The following is a 16,789-nucleotide window of genomic DNA, read 5'->3' as shown; positions in this document are numbered from 1 at the left end:
GTTAGATTAAATGTGATTAGTAGCAGCAGTAGTAGTAGTAGTAGTAGTAGTACTACTACAGGGAAAGAGCTATACCACTTAAATGTGATTCATAGTAGTAGCAGTATTAGTAGTACAGGGAAATAGTTTGATTAAATGTGATTAGTAGCAGTAGTAGTACAGGGAAATAACTATTAGACTTAAATGTGATTAGTCGCAGTAGCAGTAGTAGTAGTGCAGGGAAATAGTTAGATTAAATGTGATTAGTAGTAGTACTACAGGGAAAGTGCTATTAGACTTAAATGTGATTAATAGTAGTAGCAGTAATAGTAGCAGTATTAGTAGTACAGGGAAATAGTTTGATTAAATGTGATTAGTAGTAGTAGTAGTAGTAGTAGTAGTAGTAGTAGTAGTAGTAGTAGTAGTAGTAAATGTAGTAGTAGTAGTAGAAGCAGTGCAGGGCAATAGATTAAATGTGATTAGTAGCAGCAGTAGTAGTAGTAGTAGTAGTAGTACTACTACTACAGGGAAAGAGCTATACCACTTAAATGTGATTCATAGTAGTAGCAGTATTAGTAGTACAGGGAAATAGTTTGATTAAATGTGATTAGTAGCAGTAGTAGTAGTGCAGGGAAAGTGCTATTAGACTTAAATGTGATTAGTAGTAGTAGTAGCAGCAGCAGTAGTAGTATTATTATTAGCAGTAGTAGTAGTAAAGGGAAAAAGTTAGATTAAATGTGATTTGTAGTAGTAGTAGTATCTGTAGTAGTTGTAGCAGCTGTAGTAGTAGCAGCAGTAGTAGTAGTAAGTAGTAGGAGCAGTATTAATAGCAGTAGTAGCAGTAGTATTAGTAGCAGTAGTAAGTAGCAGTAGCAGTAATAGTAGTAGCTGTAAAAGTAGCAGCAGTAGCAGTATTATTAGTATTAGCAGCAGTAGTATCAGTATTAGTAGCAGTAGTAGCAGTAGTATTAGTAACAGTATTAGTAGCAGTAGTAGTATTAGTAACAGTATTAGTAGTATTAGTATTAGTAGCAGTATTAGTAGCAGCATTAGTATTAGAAGCAGTATTAAAAGCAGTATTAGTAGCAGACGAGGGAAAGCACTATTAAATGTGATTAGTAGTAATAGTACAGGAAAATAGTTAACTTAAACGTGGTTAGTTTGTGTGGGGTTGTTCAGGGTTGTTAACACTATAAGAATGTGTATGGATGGAATCGACCTCTAGAGTTGGGGTCAATTAAATCTAAATTGAAGGCAATCTAACATTGTGTTCAGTAGAGCACACAAAACATTTTGCAACAACAAGAAATGGAAATCTGTGTTCATATTGGACACGTTCAGGTAGTAGCAGTAGTTGTACAGGTAGTTCTGAACATGAACGCGGGTATTGAACCGCAATCCCACATCCAAATCAACTGAGAGTAACTTGACTGAAATGGATCCTCAGGGTTATGTTCAGTGGGGAGAAAACGTTTGGAAATTGATTGAAACCTGGAGGTACTACCTGAACTTGTTCAATAACACAACCTTTTGTTTTCCTCTGAAAAACATTTTGCTACAGTGTACCCCACTGAACACAGTCAAAATATTTTACAACAGAAACCGAATAGTAGTGTTTTTCTATTAGTAGTCCCTCCCTGCTCCAGTCTTCTTTCAGTCTGTTTTCTAAAGAAAATGACCGTGGAGTCTGGTGTCTGACGACCCACCCTTCACTGTCCAACACGTCCTTGATGCTGGCCTTTGTGATGATGGCGTCGTCACACTTGAACCACTGGTCCTTGTGTTGGCGGATGAAGCTGGTGTAGTGACCACTCTCCAGGGTGCCCTGGTGGTTCACCACCGCAAACAGAGAATACCTGTTCCACCACAACACACACACAGTTAAACAGAGAATACCTGCTCCACCACAAAACACAGACAGTTAAACAGAGAATACCTGTTCCACCACAACACACAGACAGTTAAACAGAGAATACCTGTTCCACCACAACACACACACAGTTAAACAGAGAATACCTGCTCCACCACAACACACACACAGTTAAACAGAGAATACCTGCTCCACCACAAAACACAGACAGTTAAACAGAGAATACCTGCTCCACCACAACACACACAGTTAAACAGAGAATACCTGCTCCACCACAACACACACAGTTAAACAGAGAATACCTGTTCCACAACACACACAGTTAAACAGAGAATACCCGCTCCACCACAACACAGACAGTTAACCTCTTTTTAGAAAAAAATTTGTGCCCATTTTAAACGGCCTCCTACTCAAACTCAGAAGCTAGGATATGCATATAATTAATACTTGTGGATAGAAAACACCCTAAAGTTTCTAAAACTGTTTGAATGGTGTCTGTGAGTATAACAGAACTCATATGGCAGTCAAAACCCCGAGACAGACCGTAACAGGAAGTGGAATTCTGAATTGCGGACTCAACTTCATCACTTTGCCTATAAATCACACCGTGAGCAATGGTTCATTGAGCACTTCCTATTGCTTCCACTAGATGTCCCCAGTCTTTACAAAGTGGTTTGAGCTTTCTACTGTGAAAACTGACACAATGAGAGTCTGTGGAACGTGGTCACATGGGGAGGGCCATCACCATTATGATGCCGGCGCCCCTGGCTACCCTCCCCTTTCGAAACGTTTTGAAAGACAATGCAATCGTCCCCCTTGAATGTTATTGGAACTCTGGTTGAAAAAGGCCTAAAGATTTATGTTATACAACGTTTGACATGTTTGAACGAACCTAAAAAAAAAAAAATGCATTTTGTTGAAAGAGGAGTCCCGCGGCCGACGGAACTTTTGGAGCAGCCTTCAGAACGCGCTAACAAGAACAAGCCTTTGGAACATAAAGGATTAACTTTTTCGAACGAAAATACATTTGTTGTGGACCTGGGATTCCTGGAAGTGCTTTCTGATGAAGATAATCAAAGGTAAGGGATTATTGACAATAGTATACAAGAGTAGATTTGATATGTGATTGTTCCAAGATGGCGCTGACCTGTAACGGTAGCCTATTTTTCTGAGTATCGCATCCCCTTTTATTGCAAAGTGTGATTACCCAGTAAAGTTATTTTTAAATCTGGCATTACAGGTGCTTTCAAGAGATATTCATCTATAAATCTTAGAATGACAATCTTACATTTTTAAAATGTTTTCGAATAGTAATTTAGTAAATTGTAGCGCTGTTTCACCGGATGCATTTGAGGGAAAATAGTTAGTCAACGTCACGCACCGATGTAAAATGCTGTTTTTATATATAAATATGAACTTTATCGAACAAAAGAATGCATGTATTGTGTAACATGATGTCCTAGGTGTGTCATCTGATGAAGATTGTCAAAGGTTAGTGCTGCATTTAGCTGTTTTTTGGTTATTTGTGATGCATGTGGTTGGTCGGAAAATGGCTATGTGGCTACTTTTACGATATACTCCTCTAACATAATCTAATGTTTTGCTTTTGCTCTAAAGCCTTTTTGAAATCGGACAACGTGGTTCGATTCAGGAGAGGTGTATCTATAAAACGATATAACATAGTCCTATATTTGAAAAAAATAAAATATTACATTTTGTTATGCTAATGGCGATAGGATTTTTCGCTGGATGTGAGCCCGCCCAGAGGTTAAACAGACAATACCGGCTCCACCACAACACACACAGTTAAACAGAGAATACCTGCTCCACCACAACACACACAGGGACAGTGGAGAGTTAAACAGAGAATACCTGCTCCACCACAACACACACACAGTTAAACAGAGAATACCTGGTCCACCACAACACACACACAGTTAAACAGAGAATACCTGGTCCACCTCAACACACACACAGTTAAACAGAGAATACCTGGTCCACCACAACACACACACACAGTTAAACAGAGAATACCTGGTCCACCACAACACACACACACAGTTAAACAGAGAATACCTGGTCCACCACAACACACACACAGTTAAACAGAGAATACCTGGTCCACCACAACACACACACAGTTAAACAGAGAATACCTGGTCCACCACAACACACACACAGTTAAACAGAGAATACCTGGTCCACCTCAACACACACACAGTTAAACAGAGAATACCTGGTCCACCTCAACACACACACAGTTAAACAGAGAATACCTGGTCCACCACAACACACACACACAGTTAAACAGAGAATACCTGGTCCACCTCAACACACACACAGTTAAACAGAGAATACCTGGTCCATCACAACACACACACAGTTAAACAGAGAATACCTGGTCCATCACAACACACACAGTTAAACAGAGAATACCTGGTCCATCACAACACACACACAGTTAAACAGAGAATACCTGGTCCATCACAACACACACAGTTAAACAGAGAATACCTGGTCCACCACAACACACACACAGTTAAACAGAGAATACCTGGTCCACCTCAACACACACACAGTTAAACAGAGAATACCTGGTCCATCACAACACACACAGGGACAGTGGAGAAGGAAGCGAGGTTGACTTAAAGTCCTTTATAACACAGCTGGTGGTATATATTAACTTCACCTGATTATTCTGGCTTCACCTATTCCTCATAGTTTATACATCCATTTCTCTGACCATGTCAACTAGTCAGAGGGACAGTCAATGGCCTTCATCCAATCCATCAAAATAGTCACAGGGACCATGAACACTCTTGTCCTTACTACTCCAGTCAAACTACCAATTAGAAATGGTACTGTATAACACTAATTCATTTAACCCTGGTAAATGTCTTGGAAAATGAATGCCATTGTAACTGCCATGGATGAGAAAAATGGAGCTACTTTTAATAGTGTTTAAATTGATTTCATTTGGGAGTCGGACTAGGACGCTACAAGCCGTTAGCATTCGCTGTTGCGCTAGAATGGAAACAGTTATAATGAAATTAATCTAGCTTTTTTTCTGTGCATCCGTTGTCAAATAAATTACAAACGGCATACAAGGAAGCCCGATCAACATTTGAATAAGGTGCTATTCAGAGCTAGGATCAAATACTAGTGGAAATCTTTGAAATCCTTTCAGCGTTTGTTTTAGCTTGTCTGGAGTGTAACTATGTTCTTGGTTCCATTGTGCAAGGCAAGCTCAATCAAGCCCAGATCAAGTATTTAAACAACATTTCAATCTTACTTGAACCAGATCTGGTGCTGTTTACTTGGGATATGTTGTTGTTGTTTACCATAACATACTTACTTATTGTCGTTGTTTAATACTTCTACTGTCTGTTGATACTGGCCATTCATCCTGCTCTCCTTACTGTAGAGGACAGAGACACTGTCACATGCATGCTCATATCAAATGACAACCACTACATTGACACAGGACAGTGAGAAGAACATCATCCAACATGTAACAGACACATACATGGTGACACTTGACTTGAAACATCCAGGTTACATAACAGTCATTCATATGACAGTCTCACAGCGACGGTTACATTTCTATTGTAGACATTAAGCTGATGCTCTTATCCCCTGCGACTTAAAGTGCATTCATCTTAAGGCAGCTGGGTGAGAAAAGCACATATCAGTCATAGTGAGCTCATGTTTCCTCAACAAAGAGGTTAAACAGCAAAGTCAGTGGTAGTAAGAGTGTTAGTTCAGGAGTGACTGTTACTACAATGTGTTATGTCACCGTATGAAGTGTTATGAAGGAAAGTGTTACTACAATCGGTTATGTCACCGTATGAAGTGTTATGAAGGAAAGTGTTACTACAATGTGTTATGTCACCGTATGAAGTGTTATGAAGGAAAGTGTTACTACAATGTGTTATGTCACCGTATGAAGTGTTATGAAGGAAAGTGTTACTACAATCGGTTATGTCACCGTATGAAGTGTTATGAAGGAAAGTGTTACTACAATGTGTTATGTCACCGTATGAAGTGTTATGAAGGAAAGTGTTACTACAATCGGTTATGTCACCGTATGAAGTGTTATGAAGGAAAGTGTTACTACAATGTGTTATGTCACCGTATGAAGTGTTATGAAGGAAAGTGTTACTACAATCGGTTATGTCACCGTATGAAGTGTTATGAAGGAAAGTGTTACTACAATGTGTTATGTCACCGTATGAAGTGTTATGAAGGAAAGTGTTACTACAATGTGTTATGTCACCGTATGAAGTGTTATGAAGGAAAGTGTTACTACAATGTGTTATGTCACCGTATGAAGTGTTATGAAGGAAAGTGTTACTACAATGTGTTATGTCACCGTATGAAGTGTTATGAAGGAAAGTGTTACTACAATGTGTTATGTCACCGTATGAAGTGTTATGAAGGAAAGTGTTACTACAATGTGTTATGTCACCGTATGAAGTGTTATGAAGGAAAGTGTTACTACAATGTGTTATGTCACCGTATGAAGTGTTATGAAGGAAAGTGTTACTACAATGTGTTATGTCACCGTATGAAGTGTTATGAAGGAAAGTGTTACTACAATGTGTTATGTCACCATATGAAGTGTTATGAAGGAAAGTGTTACTACAATGTGTTATGTCACCGTATGAAGTGTTATGAAGGAAAGTGTTACTACAATGTGTTATGTCACCGTATGAAGTGTTACGAAGGAAAGTGTTACTACATACTAGAATTCTGTCATGAGTTTTCAGACATAATACAGTGTCTTGGAATGATTGATTTCGGGGTAAAGCAATTTCTCCAGTTTTAAACTATTTAAAAGCACAAAGAACCCCAAGAGGATGACATGAAAGTGTCCCACACATCCACTAGGTGGCAGGAGTGTCCTGCATAATAAGCAGACAGACACTCCTATTTCACTCCTACACTCCTATTTCTCTGTCCATTGATCTGCCGCTCACTACAGCCAGAGCCTCCTGACTCCAGACACTACAGCCAGAGCCTCCTGACTCCAGACACTACAGCCAGAGCCTCCTGACTCCAGACACTACAGCCAGAGCCTCCTGACTCCAGACACTACAGCCAGAGCCTCCTGACTCCAGACACTACAGCCAGAGCCTCCTGACTCCAGACACTACAGCCAGAGCCTCCTGACTCCAGACACTACAGCCAGAGCCTCCTGACTCCAGACACTACAGCCAGAGCCTCCTGACTCCAGACACTACAGCCAGAGCCTCCTGACTCCAGACACTACAGCCAGAGCCTCCTGACTCCAGACACTACAGCCAGAGCCTCCTGACTCCAGACACTACAGCCAGAGCTTCATGACTCCAGACACTACAGCCAGAGCTTCATGACTCCAGACACTACAGCCAGAGCTTCATGACTCCAGACACTACAGCCAGAGCTTCATGACTCCAGACACTACAGCCAGAGCTTCATGACTCCAGACACTACAGCCAGAGCTTCATGACTCCAGACACTACAGCCAGAGCTTCATGACTCCAGACACTACAGCCAGAGCTTCATGACTCCAGACACTACAGCCAGAGCTTCATGACTCCAGACACTACAGCCAGAGCTTCATGACTCCAGACACTACAGCCAGAGGCTCCTGACTCCAGACACTACAGCCAGAGCTTCATGACTCCAGACACTACAGCCAGAGGCTCCTGACTCCAGACACTACAGCCAGAGCTTCATGACTCCAGACACTACAGCCAGAGCTTCATGACTCCAGACACTACAGCCAGAGCTTCATGGGTATATGATAGACAGTAGGAAGGCAGGGTATATGATAGACAGTAGGAAGGCAGGGTATATGATAGACAGTAGGAAGGCAGGGTATATGATAGACAGTAGGAAGGCAGGGTATATGATAGACAGTAGGAAGGCAGGGTATAGGATAGACAGTAGGAAGGCAGGGTATCTGATAGACAGTAGGAAGGCAGGGTGTATGATAGACAGTAGGAAGGCAGGGTATACGATAGACAGTAGGAAGGCAGGGTATAGGATAGACAGTAGGAAGGCAGGGTATACGATAGACAGTAGGAAGGCAGGGTATATGATAGACAGTAGGAAGGCAGGGTGTATGATAGACAGTAGGAAGGCAGGGTATATGATAGACAGTAGGAAGGCAGGGTATATGATAGACAGTAGGAAGGCAGGGTATAGGATAGACAGTAGGAAGGCAGGGTATACGATAGACAGTAGGAAGGCAGGGTATAGGATAGACAGTAGGAAGGCAGGGTATAGGATAGACAGTAGGAAGGCAGGGTATACGATAGACAGTAGGAAGGCAGGGTATACGATAGACAGTAGGAAGGCAGGGTATATGATAGACAGTAGGAAGGCAGGGTGTATGATAGACAGTAGGAAGGCAGGGTATATGATAGACAGTAGGAAGGCAGGGTATAGGATAGACAGTAGGAAAGGCAGGGTATACGATAGACAGTAGGAAGGCAGGGTATACGATAGACAGTAGGAAGGCAGGGTATAGGATAGACAGTAGGAAGGCAGGGTATACGATAGACAGTAGGAAGGCAGGGTATACGATAGACAGTAGGAAGGCAGGGTATATGATAGACAGTAGGAAGGCAGGGTATATGATAGACAGTAGGAAGGCAGGGTGTATGATAGACAGTAGGAAGGCAGGGTATATGATAGACAGTAGGAAGGCAGGGTATATGATAGACAGTAGGAAGGCAGGGTATACGATAGACAGTAGGAAGGCAGGGTATACGATAGACAGTAGGAAGGCAGGGTATACGATAGACAGTAGGAAGGCAGGGTATATGATAGACAGTAGGAAGGCAGGGTGTATGATAGACAGTAGGAAGGCAGGGTGTATGATAGACAGTAGGAAGGCAGGGTATATGATATACAGTAGGAAGGCAGGGTATAGGATAGACAGTAGGAAGGCAGGGTATACGATAGACAGTAGGAAGGCAGGGTATATGATAGACAGTAGGAAGGCAGGGTATAGGATAGACAGTAGGAAGGCAGGGTATACGATAGACAGTAGGAAGGCAGGGTATAGGATAGACAGTAGGAAGGCAGGGTATAGGATAGACAGTAGGAAGGCAGGGTATACGATAGACAGTAGGAAGGCAGGGTATATGATAGACAGTAGGAAGGCAGGGTATACGATAGACAGTAGGAAGGCAGGGTATACGATAGACAGTAGGAAGGCAGGGTATACGATAGACAGTAGGAAGGCAGGGTATACGATAGACAGTAGGAAGGCAGGGTATACGATAGACAGTAGGAAGGCAGGGTATAAGATAGACAGTAGGAAGGCAGGGTATAGGATAGACAGTAGGAAGGCAGGGTATACGATAGACAGTAGGAAGGCAGGGTATATGATAGACAGTAGGAAGGCAGGGTATATGATAGACAGGAGGAAGGCAGGGTATATGATAGACAGGAGGAAGGCAGGGTATATGATAGACAGTAGGAAGGCAGGGTATATGATAGACAGTAGGAAGGCAGGGGATACGATAGACAGTAGGAAGGCAGGGTATATGATAGACAGTAGGAAGGCAGGGTATATGATAGACAGTAGGAAGGCAGGGTATATGATAGACAGTAGGAAGGCAGGGTATATGATAGACAGTAGGAAGGCAGGGTATATGATAGACAGTAGGAAGGCAGGGTATATGATAGACAGTAGGAAGGCAGGGTATATGATAGACAGTAGGAAGGCAGGGTATATGATAGACAGTAGGAAGGCAGGGTATATGATAGACAGTAGGAAGGCAGGGTATAGGATAGACAGGAGGAAGGCAGGGTATAGGATAGACAGGAGGAAGGCAGGGTATAGGATAGACAGTAGGAAGACAGGGTATATGATAGACAGTAGGAAGGCAGGGTATATGATAGACAGTAGGAAGGCAGGGTATATGATAGACAGTAGGAAGGCAGGGTATAGGATAGACAATAGGAAGGCAGGGTATATGATAGACAGTAGGAAGGCAGGGTATAGGATAGACAGTAGGAAGGCAGGGTATAGGATAGACAATAGGAAGGCAGGGTATATGATAGACAGTAGGAAGGCAGGGTATAGGATAGACAGTAGGAAGGTTATATTCCATGCCCTGAAGGTGGAGGATGGAGAACACACAGCGTTCATACACACATTATTTTATAGTGCGGGAGCACGAGGAGTGAGGGTCTTATATTTCTAAACCAGAGCTTAGATCTGCAGTGTGTGTGTGTGTGTGTGTGTGTTACCTCACCTGGAAGCTATGAAAGGTGTCATGTCCAGCTCTAGAGGGAAGGAGACGTATGTGGTGATCTTCCTCCTCAGTTTGGCAGAGTGTTCAAACCGCTACACACCAGGAGGGAAGAGGGAGAGAGAGAAGAGGGGGATGTGGGAGAGAGAAGAGAAGAGAGGGGGAGGGAGAGAGAGAAAAGAGGAGGAGAGAAAGAAGATAGGGGGAGGAGGGGGAGAGAAGAGAAGAGAGGGGGAGGGAGAGAGAGAAAAGAGGAGGAGAGAAAGAAGATAGGGGGAGGGAGGGGGAGAAGGAAGAGAGGGGGAGGAGGGAGAGAAAGAAGAGGGAGAAAGAATAGGGAGAAAGAGAGAAGAGGGAAAGAGAGAGAAGGGGGGAAAGAGAGAGAAGGGGGGGCAGAAAGGAGAGGGGGAAAGAGGGAGAGGAGGGGGGAAGAGGGAGAGGGGGTGGGGTAGAAGGAGAGCAGAGGGGGAGGGAAGGGAGAGATTATTTAGACTCCTCCCTGATCTTTTTGTCATTCTGAAGGGAGGGATTACGTGTGAGAAATAGAGAGCCCTGTTAGACTAGAGCCCTGATGGTAATAGATGGATCAGTCTGAAGAGAAGAGATTCCCACGTTCAGCATAGTCCTAGGAATATTAAAAAAAGCTTATGTATGGCCCCCCATACTCCATAAATAAAACGTGTAGAAGACTGAGTGTGTGAGGCTGTATGTGTGACTCTCTGTGTGTGTGTGTGTGTGTGTGTGTGTGTGTGTGTAGTGACAGTAATGGAAGGCAAATCTTTCCCAGTAGTTATAATAGGGATCTGTAAGCAAACAGTGAAAATGCATTATGTAACATTTTCATATATTCATATTTATTATATATTATTATACTTCAATATATGATATGTTCTTATATTGTTTTTGAATAGATTGTCCTTAGTGGTCATGGCTGGCTTCTTGTGATTGGCTAGGAGCAGAGAGAGACTCACTTTGAGATGGAAACATGCCACGATGGGGAGCTTCTTCATCGTCAGCTGTTTGGTGGACTCCTGGTAACTATGGCAACCGCCACATTTGATTTTGGCACTGCTTCCTAGATGCTCAGGCCGAGTGAACCTGCAGAAAGAGGGAGTGGAATATTAAGAGAGAGTATGAGGAGAGAGAACAAGAGCGCACGAAGAGAGAGCGCACGAGGAGAGAGCGCACGAGGAGAGAGAGCACGAGGAGAGCGAGAGCAGGGGGGAGCAAGAGCAGGGGGGAGCGAGAGCAGGGGGGAGCGAGAGCAGGGGGGAGCGAGAGCAGGGGGGAGCGAGAGAGAGCAAGGGGAGAGAGTGAGAGCATGGGGAGAGTGTGAGAGAGAGCATGGGGAGAGAGCGAGAGAGCATGGAGAGAGAGCCGGAGAGAGAGCCAGAGAGAGAGCCAGAGAGAGAGCCAGAGAGAGAGCCAGAGAGAGAGCCAGAGAGCATGAGGAGAGTGAGAGAGAGCATGAGGAGAGTGAGAGAGAGCATGGGGAGAGAGCATGGAGAGAGAGCATGGAGAGAGTGAGTGTATGGGGAGAGAGCATGAGGAGAGTGAGAGCATGGGGAGAGAGCATGAGGAGAGTGAGAGCATGAGGAGAGTGAGAGCATGAAGAGAGAGCATGAAGAGAGTGAGAGCATGAAGAGAGAGCATGAGGAGAGTGAGAGCATGAAGATAGAGCCGGAGAGAGAGCCAGAGAGAGAGCCAGAGAGAGAGCCTGAGGAGAGTGAGAGAGAGCCAGAGAGAGAGCCTGAGAGCATGAGGAGAGTGAGAGAGAGCATGAGGAGAGTGAGAGAGAGCATGGGGAGAGAGCATGGAGAGAGAGCATGGAGAGAGTGAGAGCATGGGGAGAGAGCATGAGGAGAGTGAGAGCATGGGGAGAGAGCATGAGGAGAGAGCATGAGGAGAGTGAGAGCATGAAGAGAGAGCATGAGGAGAGTGAGAGCATGAGGAGAGTGAGAGCATGAGGAGAGAGCATGAGGAGAGTGAGAGCATGAGGAGAGCGAGAGCATGAGGAGAGCGAGAGCATGAGGAGAGCGAGAGCATGAGGAGAGCATGAGGAGTGAGAGCATGGGGAGAGTGAGAGCATGGGGAGAGTGAGAGCATGGGGAGAGAGCAAGAGAGCATGGGGAGAGAGCGAGAGAGCATGGGGAGAGAGCATGAGAGCATGGGGAGAGAGCATGGGGAGAGAGCATGAGGAGAGAGCATGAGAGCGAGAGAGCATGAGGAGAGAGAGAGCATGAGGAGACTGAGAGAGCATGGGGAGAGAGCGAGAGAGAAAGCATGGGGAGAGAGCGAGAGAGAAAGCATGGGGAGAGAGCAAGAGCATGAAGAGAGAGCAAGAGAGCATGAGAGCATGAGGAGAGAGCATGAGGAGAGAGCATGCGGAGAGAGCATGCAGAGAGAGCTTGAGGAGAGTCAGAGCATGAGGAGAGCATGAGGAGAGCATGAGGAGAGTCAGAGCATGAGGAGAGCATGAGGAGAGCATGAGGAGAGTCAGAGCATGAGGAGAGTCAGAGCATGAGAGCGAGAGCGCATGAGAGCGAGAGCGCATGAGAGCATGAGAGCGAGAGAGCATGAGGAGAGTCAGAGCATGAGGAGAGCATGAGGAGAGTCAGAGCATGAGGAGAGCATGAGGAGAGTCAGAGCATGAGGAGAGCATGAGGAGAGTCAGAGCATGAGGAGAGTCAGAGCATGAGGAGAGTCAGAGCATGAGGAGAGCATGAGGGGAGAGAGAGCATGAGAGCGAGAGAGCATGAGAGCGAGAGAAGAGCATGGGGAGAGAGGGAGAGAGCATGGGGAGAGAGGGAGAGAGCATGGGGAGAGAGGGAGAGAGCATGGGGAGAGAGGGAGAGAGCATGGGGAGAGAGGGAGAGAGCATGGGGAGAGAGCACGGGGAAAGAGCACGAGTAGAGAGCACGAGTAGAGAGCACGAGTAGAGAGCACGAGTAGAGAGCGAGAGCACGAGTAGAGAGCAAGAGCACAAGGAGAGAGCACGAGGAGAGAGCGCGAGGAGAGAGCGAGAGAGTATGAGCATGAGGAGAGCGAGAGAATATGAGGAGAGAGAGAAGGAAGGGAGAGAAAGGGGTGGAGGAAGAGAGAAAGAGGGAAGATAATACAGAGGGTACAGAGACGGATAAAGTAGAAACACACTGAGTGTACATAACATTAGGAACACCTTCCTAATATTGAGCTGCACCCGCTCAGAACAGCCACAATTCGGCAGGGCATGGACTCTACAAGGTGTCGAAAGGGATGCTGGCCCATGTTGACTCCAATGCTTCCCACAGTTGTGCCAAGTTGGCTAGATGTCCTTTGGGTGGAGGACCATTCTTCATCCACACAGGAAACTGTTGAGAGTGGAAAAACCCAGCAGCGTTGCAGTTCTTGACACAAACTGGTACGCCTGGCACCTACTACTGTACCCCGGATTCACCTGGTCAGTCTGTCATGGAGAGAGCAGGTGTTCCTAATGTTTTGTCCACTCAGTGTATAAAGAAGAGACAAATACAAAGACAATTGAATGTGTTTGTAGTGCTACATAACAGGTCAGTTTCCATGGTTACACTGCAAGAGGCCGCAATATGATGCTAAGCAGCGACCAGACCACGCCTGTCGATGGAACAGTGAAGCCAACTGTTTTCTGTAGTGAGGAGGCCAACACTGATGGTCAACGATGTGACTGAGGACTGATACTGTTCATCAGCCAGAGAGAACGACTTCACACACCGCAGCATATGTTTCCAAGGCAAGGAAACAGGGATCTGAATAAACCAAAACAATCCAACCACCAACTAGCATACCACTAAGAATGCGTGCCCAATACATTGCTTCATTCCCAGTGCTATGCTAAGTGTGGCTATTGGAACAGACCCCAAGTGTGTATACTATAACAGTGTTTTCACCCCTCAGAATCAGCCCTGTCTGTGCCTTTAAGAGCCATGCTGCAGCAACCAGGCTGTGACTGGTGATGAAGAGGAAGAGAGAGGAAGTGAGGACAGAGGAGATGGAAGACAAAGAGAAAATTGACATTCATTAAATTAGAGACAGACAATTCAAAAAACAAATCCAATTTTGATAACTCTCATATCTACTTGGTGAAATACCACAGTGTGCCATCACAGCAGCAAGATTTGTGACCTGTTGCCACAAGAAAAGGGCAACCAGTGAAGAACAAACACCATTGTATATAGACATATCATTTGAAATGTCTTTATTCTTTAAGAACTTTTGTAAGTGTAATGTTTACAGTAAATGTTTTATTGTTTATAATCCATTTAACTTTCTTTGGCAATGTAAACATGTTTCCCATGCCAATAAAGCTCCTTAAAGTGAAATTGAGAGAGAGTGTATGGTGTGTATGTGTATGGTAGCCCATATGAAGAGGAGAGGAGAGAGGGACAGACATGGTGAAAGACCTGGAGACAGACAGAGGTTTAGTGTGCTCTACCTGCGTAGACAGTCTGTGAGCGTGGTGGCCCCTGAAAGGTGGCTCTCTCCGTTGACCGTTGAGCCGTCTCCCCCGGGGCTAAGGGGCCAGAAGGGAGTGGATGAGCCCGGCAGGTCCAGACTGATGTCCCAGAATGGGTCTATCGTGGTGGACACACCGCTAGAGAGGGGAGGGGAGACAGTCAATGAGATTGATCGTGTGGAGGTAATAAAGACTGGTGTGTGTTATTAGTAGTCATGGGGAAAGGGTGATAGATGGTCACGGTGTATAAGCTTTTATCCACACTCTGTGTGTGTGTGTGTGTGTGTGTGTGTGTGTATACACATACATTCTGTTCAGCCAAGCGCACCAATTTACAATTCAATCGAGTGTTACAAAGATAGGTGGTTTTACATATTAGGTATTTGTAACGCTATGCTTTGAGAATGTAGTTTTAGCTGAGGATCAGAGAATATAGGTGGCACACACACAGACAGAGAGCGAGAGGAAAAAAATAGGGCTCACACAATATCAGTGTTGATTAGTTATTGTAGGGCTATTACCACCGTCTCCGTCCAGTAGGGGGCTATTACCACCGTCTCCGTCCAGTAGGGGGCTATTACCACCGTCTCCGTCCAGTAGGGGGCTATTACCACCGTCTCCGTCCAGTAGGGTGCTATTACCACCGTCTCCGTCCAGTAGGGGGCTATTACCACCGTCTCCGTCCAGTAGGGGGCTATTACCACCGTCTCCGTCCAGTAGGGGGCTATTTCCACCGTGTCCGTCCAGTAGGGGTCTATTACCACCGTGTCCGTCCAGTAGGGGTCTATTACCACCGTGTCCGTCCAGTAGGGGGCTATTACCACCGTCTCCGTCCAGTAGGGGGCTATTACCACCGTCTCCGTCCAGTAGGGGGCTATTACCACCGTCTCCGTCCAGTAGGGGGCTATTACCACCGTCTCCGTCCAGTAGGGGGCTATTACCACCGTCTCCGTCCAGTAGGGGGCTATTACCACCGTCTCCGTCCAGTAGGGGGCTATTACCACCGTCTCCGTCCAGTAGGGGGCTATTACCACCGTCTCCGTCCAGTAGGGGGCTATTACCACCGTCTCCGTGCAGTAGGGGGCTATTACCACCGTCTCCGTGCAGTAGGGGGCTATTACCACCGTCTCCGTCCAGTAGGGGGCTATTACCACCGTCTCCGTCCAGTAGGGGGCTATTACCACCGTCTCCGTCCAGTAGGGGGCTATTACCACCGTCTCCGTCCAGTAGGGGGCTATTACCACCGTCTCCGTCCAGTAGGGGGCTATTACCACCGTCTCCGGCCAGGTATTCTGGAGCTAGCCCTACGGCCAGGTATTCTGGAGCTAGCCCTACGGCCAGGTATTCTGGAGCTAGCCCTACGGCCAGGTATACTGGAGCTAGCCCTACGGCCAGGTATACTGGAGCTAGCCCTACGGCCAGGTATTCTGGAGCTAGCCCTACGGCCAGGTATACTGGAGCTAGCCCTACGGCCAGGTATACTGGAGCTAGCCCTACGGCCAGGTATTCTGGAGCTAGCCCTACGGCCAGGTATACTGGAGCTAGCCCTACGGCCAGGTATTCTGGAGCTAGCCCTACGGCCAGGTATACTGGAGCTAGCCCTACGGCCAGGTATACTGGAGCTAGCCCTACGGCCAGGTATACTGGAGCTAGCCCTACGGCCAGGTATACTGGAGCTAGCCCTACGGCCAGGTATACTGGAGCTAGCCCTGTGTAAATGTGACAGGACAGCCCAACATCTAGAGAACCACCTCCCAACAGCGGCTACACCAGGAGGGGAGGACATGACTTAAATATGAGAGGAGTGCAGTGAAGGGGCAGTGTTGGGAGAATGGTAAAGATGAGAGCAGGTTAGAAAAGGGTCACTCCAGACTGATAAATCAGGGTTGTGTTGGGGGAAAAGGATGGAGGGAGGTAGCTGAGATCAGAGGGAGAAGGGCAAGGGAGGAGGGGGTAAGATGGAGGAGGATGGGAGGTGAGATCAGAGGGAGAAGGGCAAGGGAGGAGGGGGGTAAGATGGAGGAGGATGGGAGGTGAGATCAGAGGGAGAAGGGCAAGGGAGGAGGGGGTAAGATGGAGGAGGATGGGAGGTGAGAGCAGAGGGAGAAGGGCAAGGGAGGAGGGGGTAAGATGGAGGAGGATGGGAGGTATGAGCAGAGGAAGGGAGTTCTTGCCTCTTGGCGATGTAGGAAGTCCTTTGAGAGGATGTCAAAATGT

The 16,789-nt window shown here is 46.1% G+C and overlaps 1 protein-coding gene and 1 long non-coding RNA gene across 3 annotated transcripts in view; both read right to left on the bottom strand.

Moving 5' to 3' along the window:
• LOC115171799 (ubiquitin carboxyl-terminal hydrolase 22) overlaps nt 1-16,789 on the bottom strand; it is a 73,883-nt gene that overhangs the window by 3,571 nt on the left and 53,523 nt on the right. For both annotated transcript variants that reach the window (XM_029728946.1, XM_029728945.1), the window contains 5 exons: nt 14,552-14,710; nt 11,073-11,199; nt 10,105-10,196; nt 5,205-5,267; nt 1,686-1,835 (listed from right to left, as the gene is read on the bottom strand). In XM_029728946.1, coding sequence (XP_029584806.1) covers nt 1,686-1,835; nt 5,205-5,267; nt 10,105-10,196; nt 11,073-11,199; nt 14,552-14,710 — 591 coding nt within the window. The remainder of the gene's footprint in view (nt 1-1,685; nt 1,836-5,204; nt 5,268-10,104; nt 10,197-11,072; nt 11,200-14,551; nt 14,711-16,789) is intronic.
• LOC115171800 (uncharacterized) lies at nt 3,563-3,797 on the bottom strand. Its single transcript, XR_003871253.1, has 2 exons — nt 3,722-3,797; nt 3,563-3,670 (listed from the first exon to the last, which is right to left on the bottom strand). It is a non-coding gene; the product is annotated as an uncharacterized LOC115171800 (long non-coding RNA).

The sequence above is a fragment of the Salmo trutta genome, chromosome 32 (genome assembly GCF_901001165.1).
Source record: "Salmo trutta chromosome 32, fSalTru1.1, whole genome shotgun sequence".
Taxonomy (NCBI): Eukaryota; Metazoa; Chordata; class Actinopteri; order Salmoniformes; family Salmonidae; genus Salmo; species Salmo trutta.
Note: the sequence above shows the minus strand (reverse complement) of the source record. Positions and strands in the feature narration are given on the sequence as shown.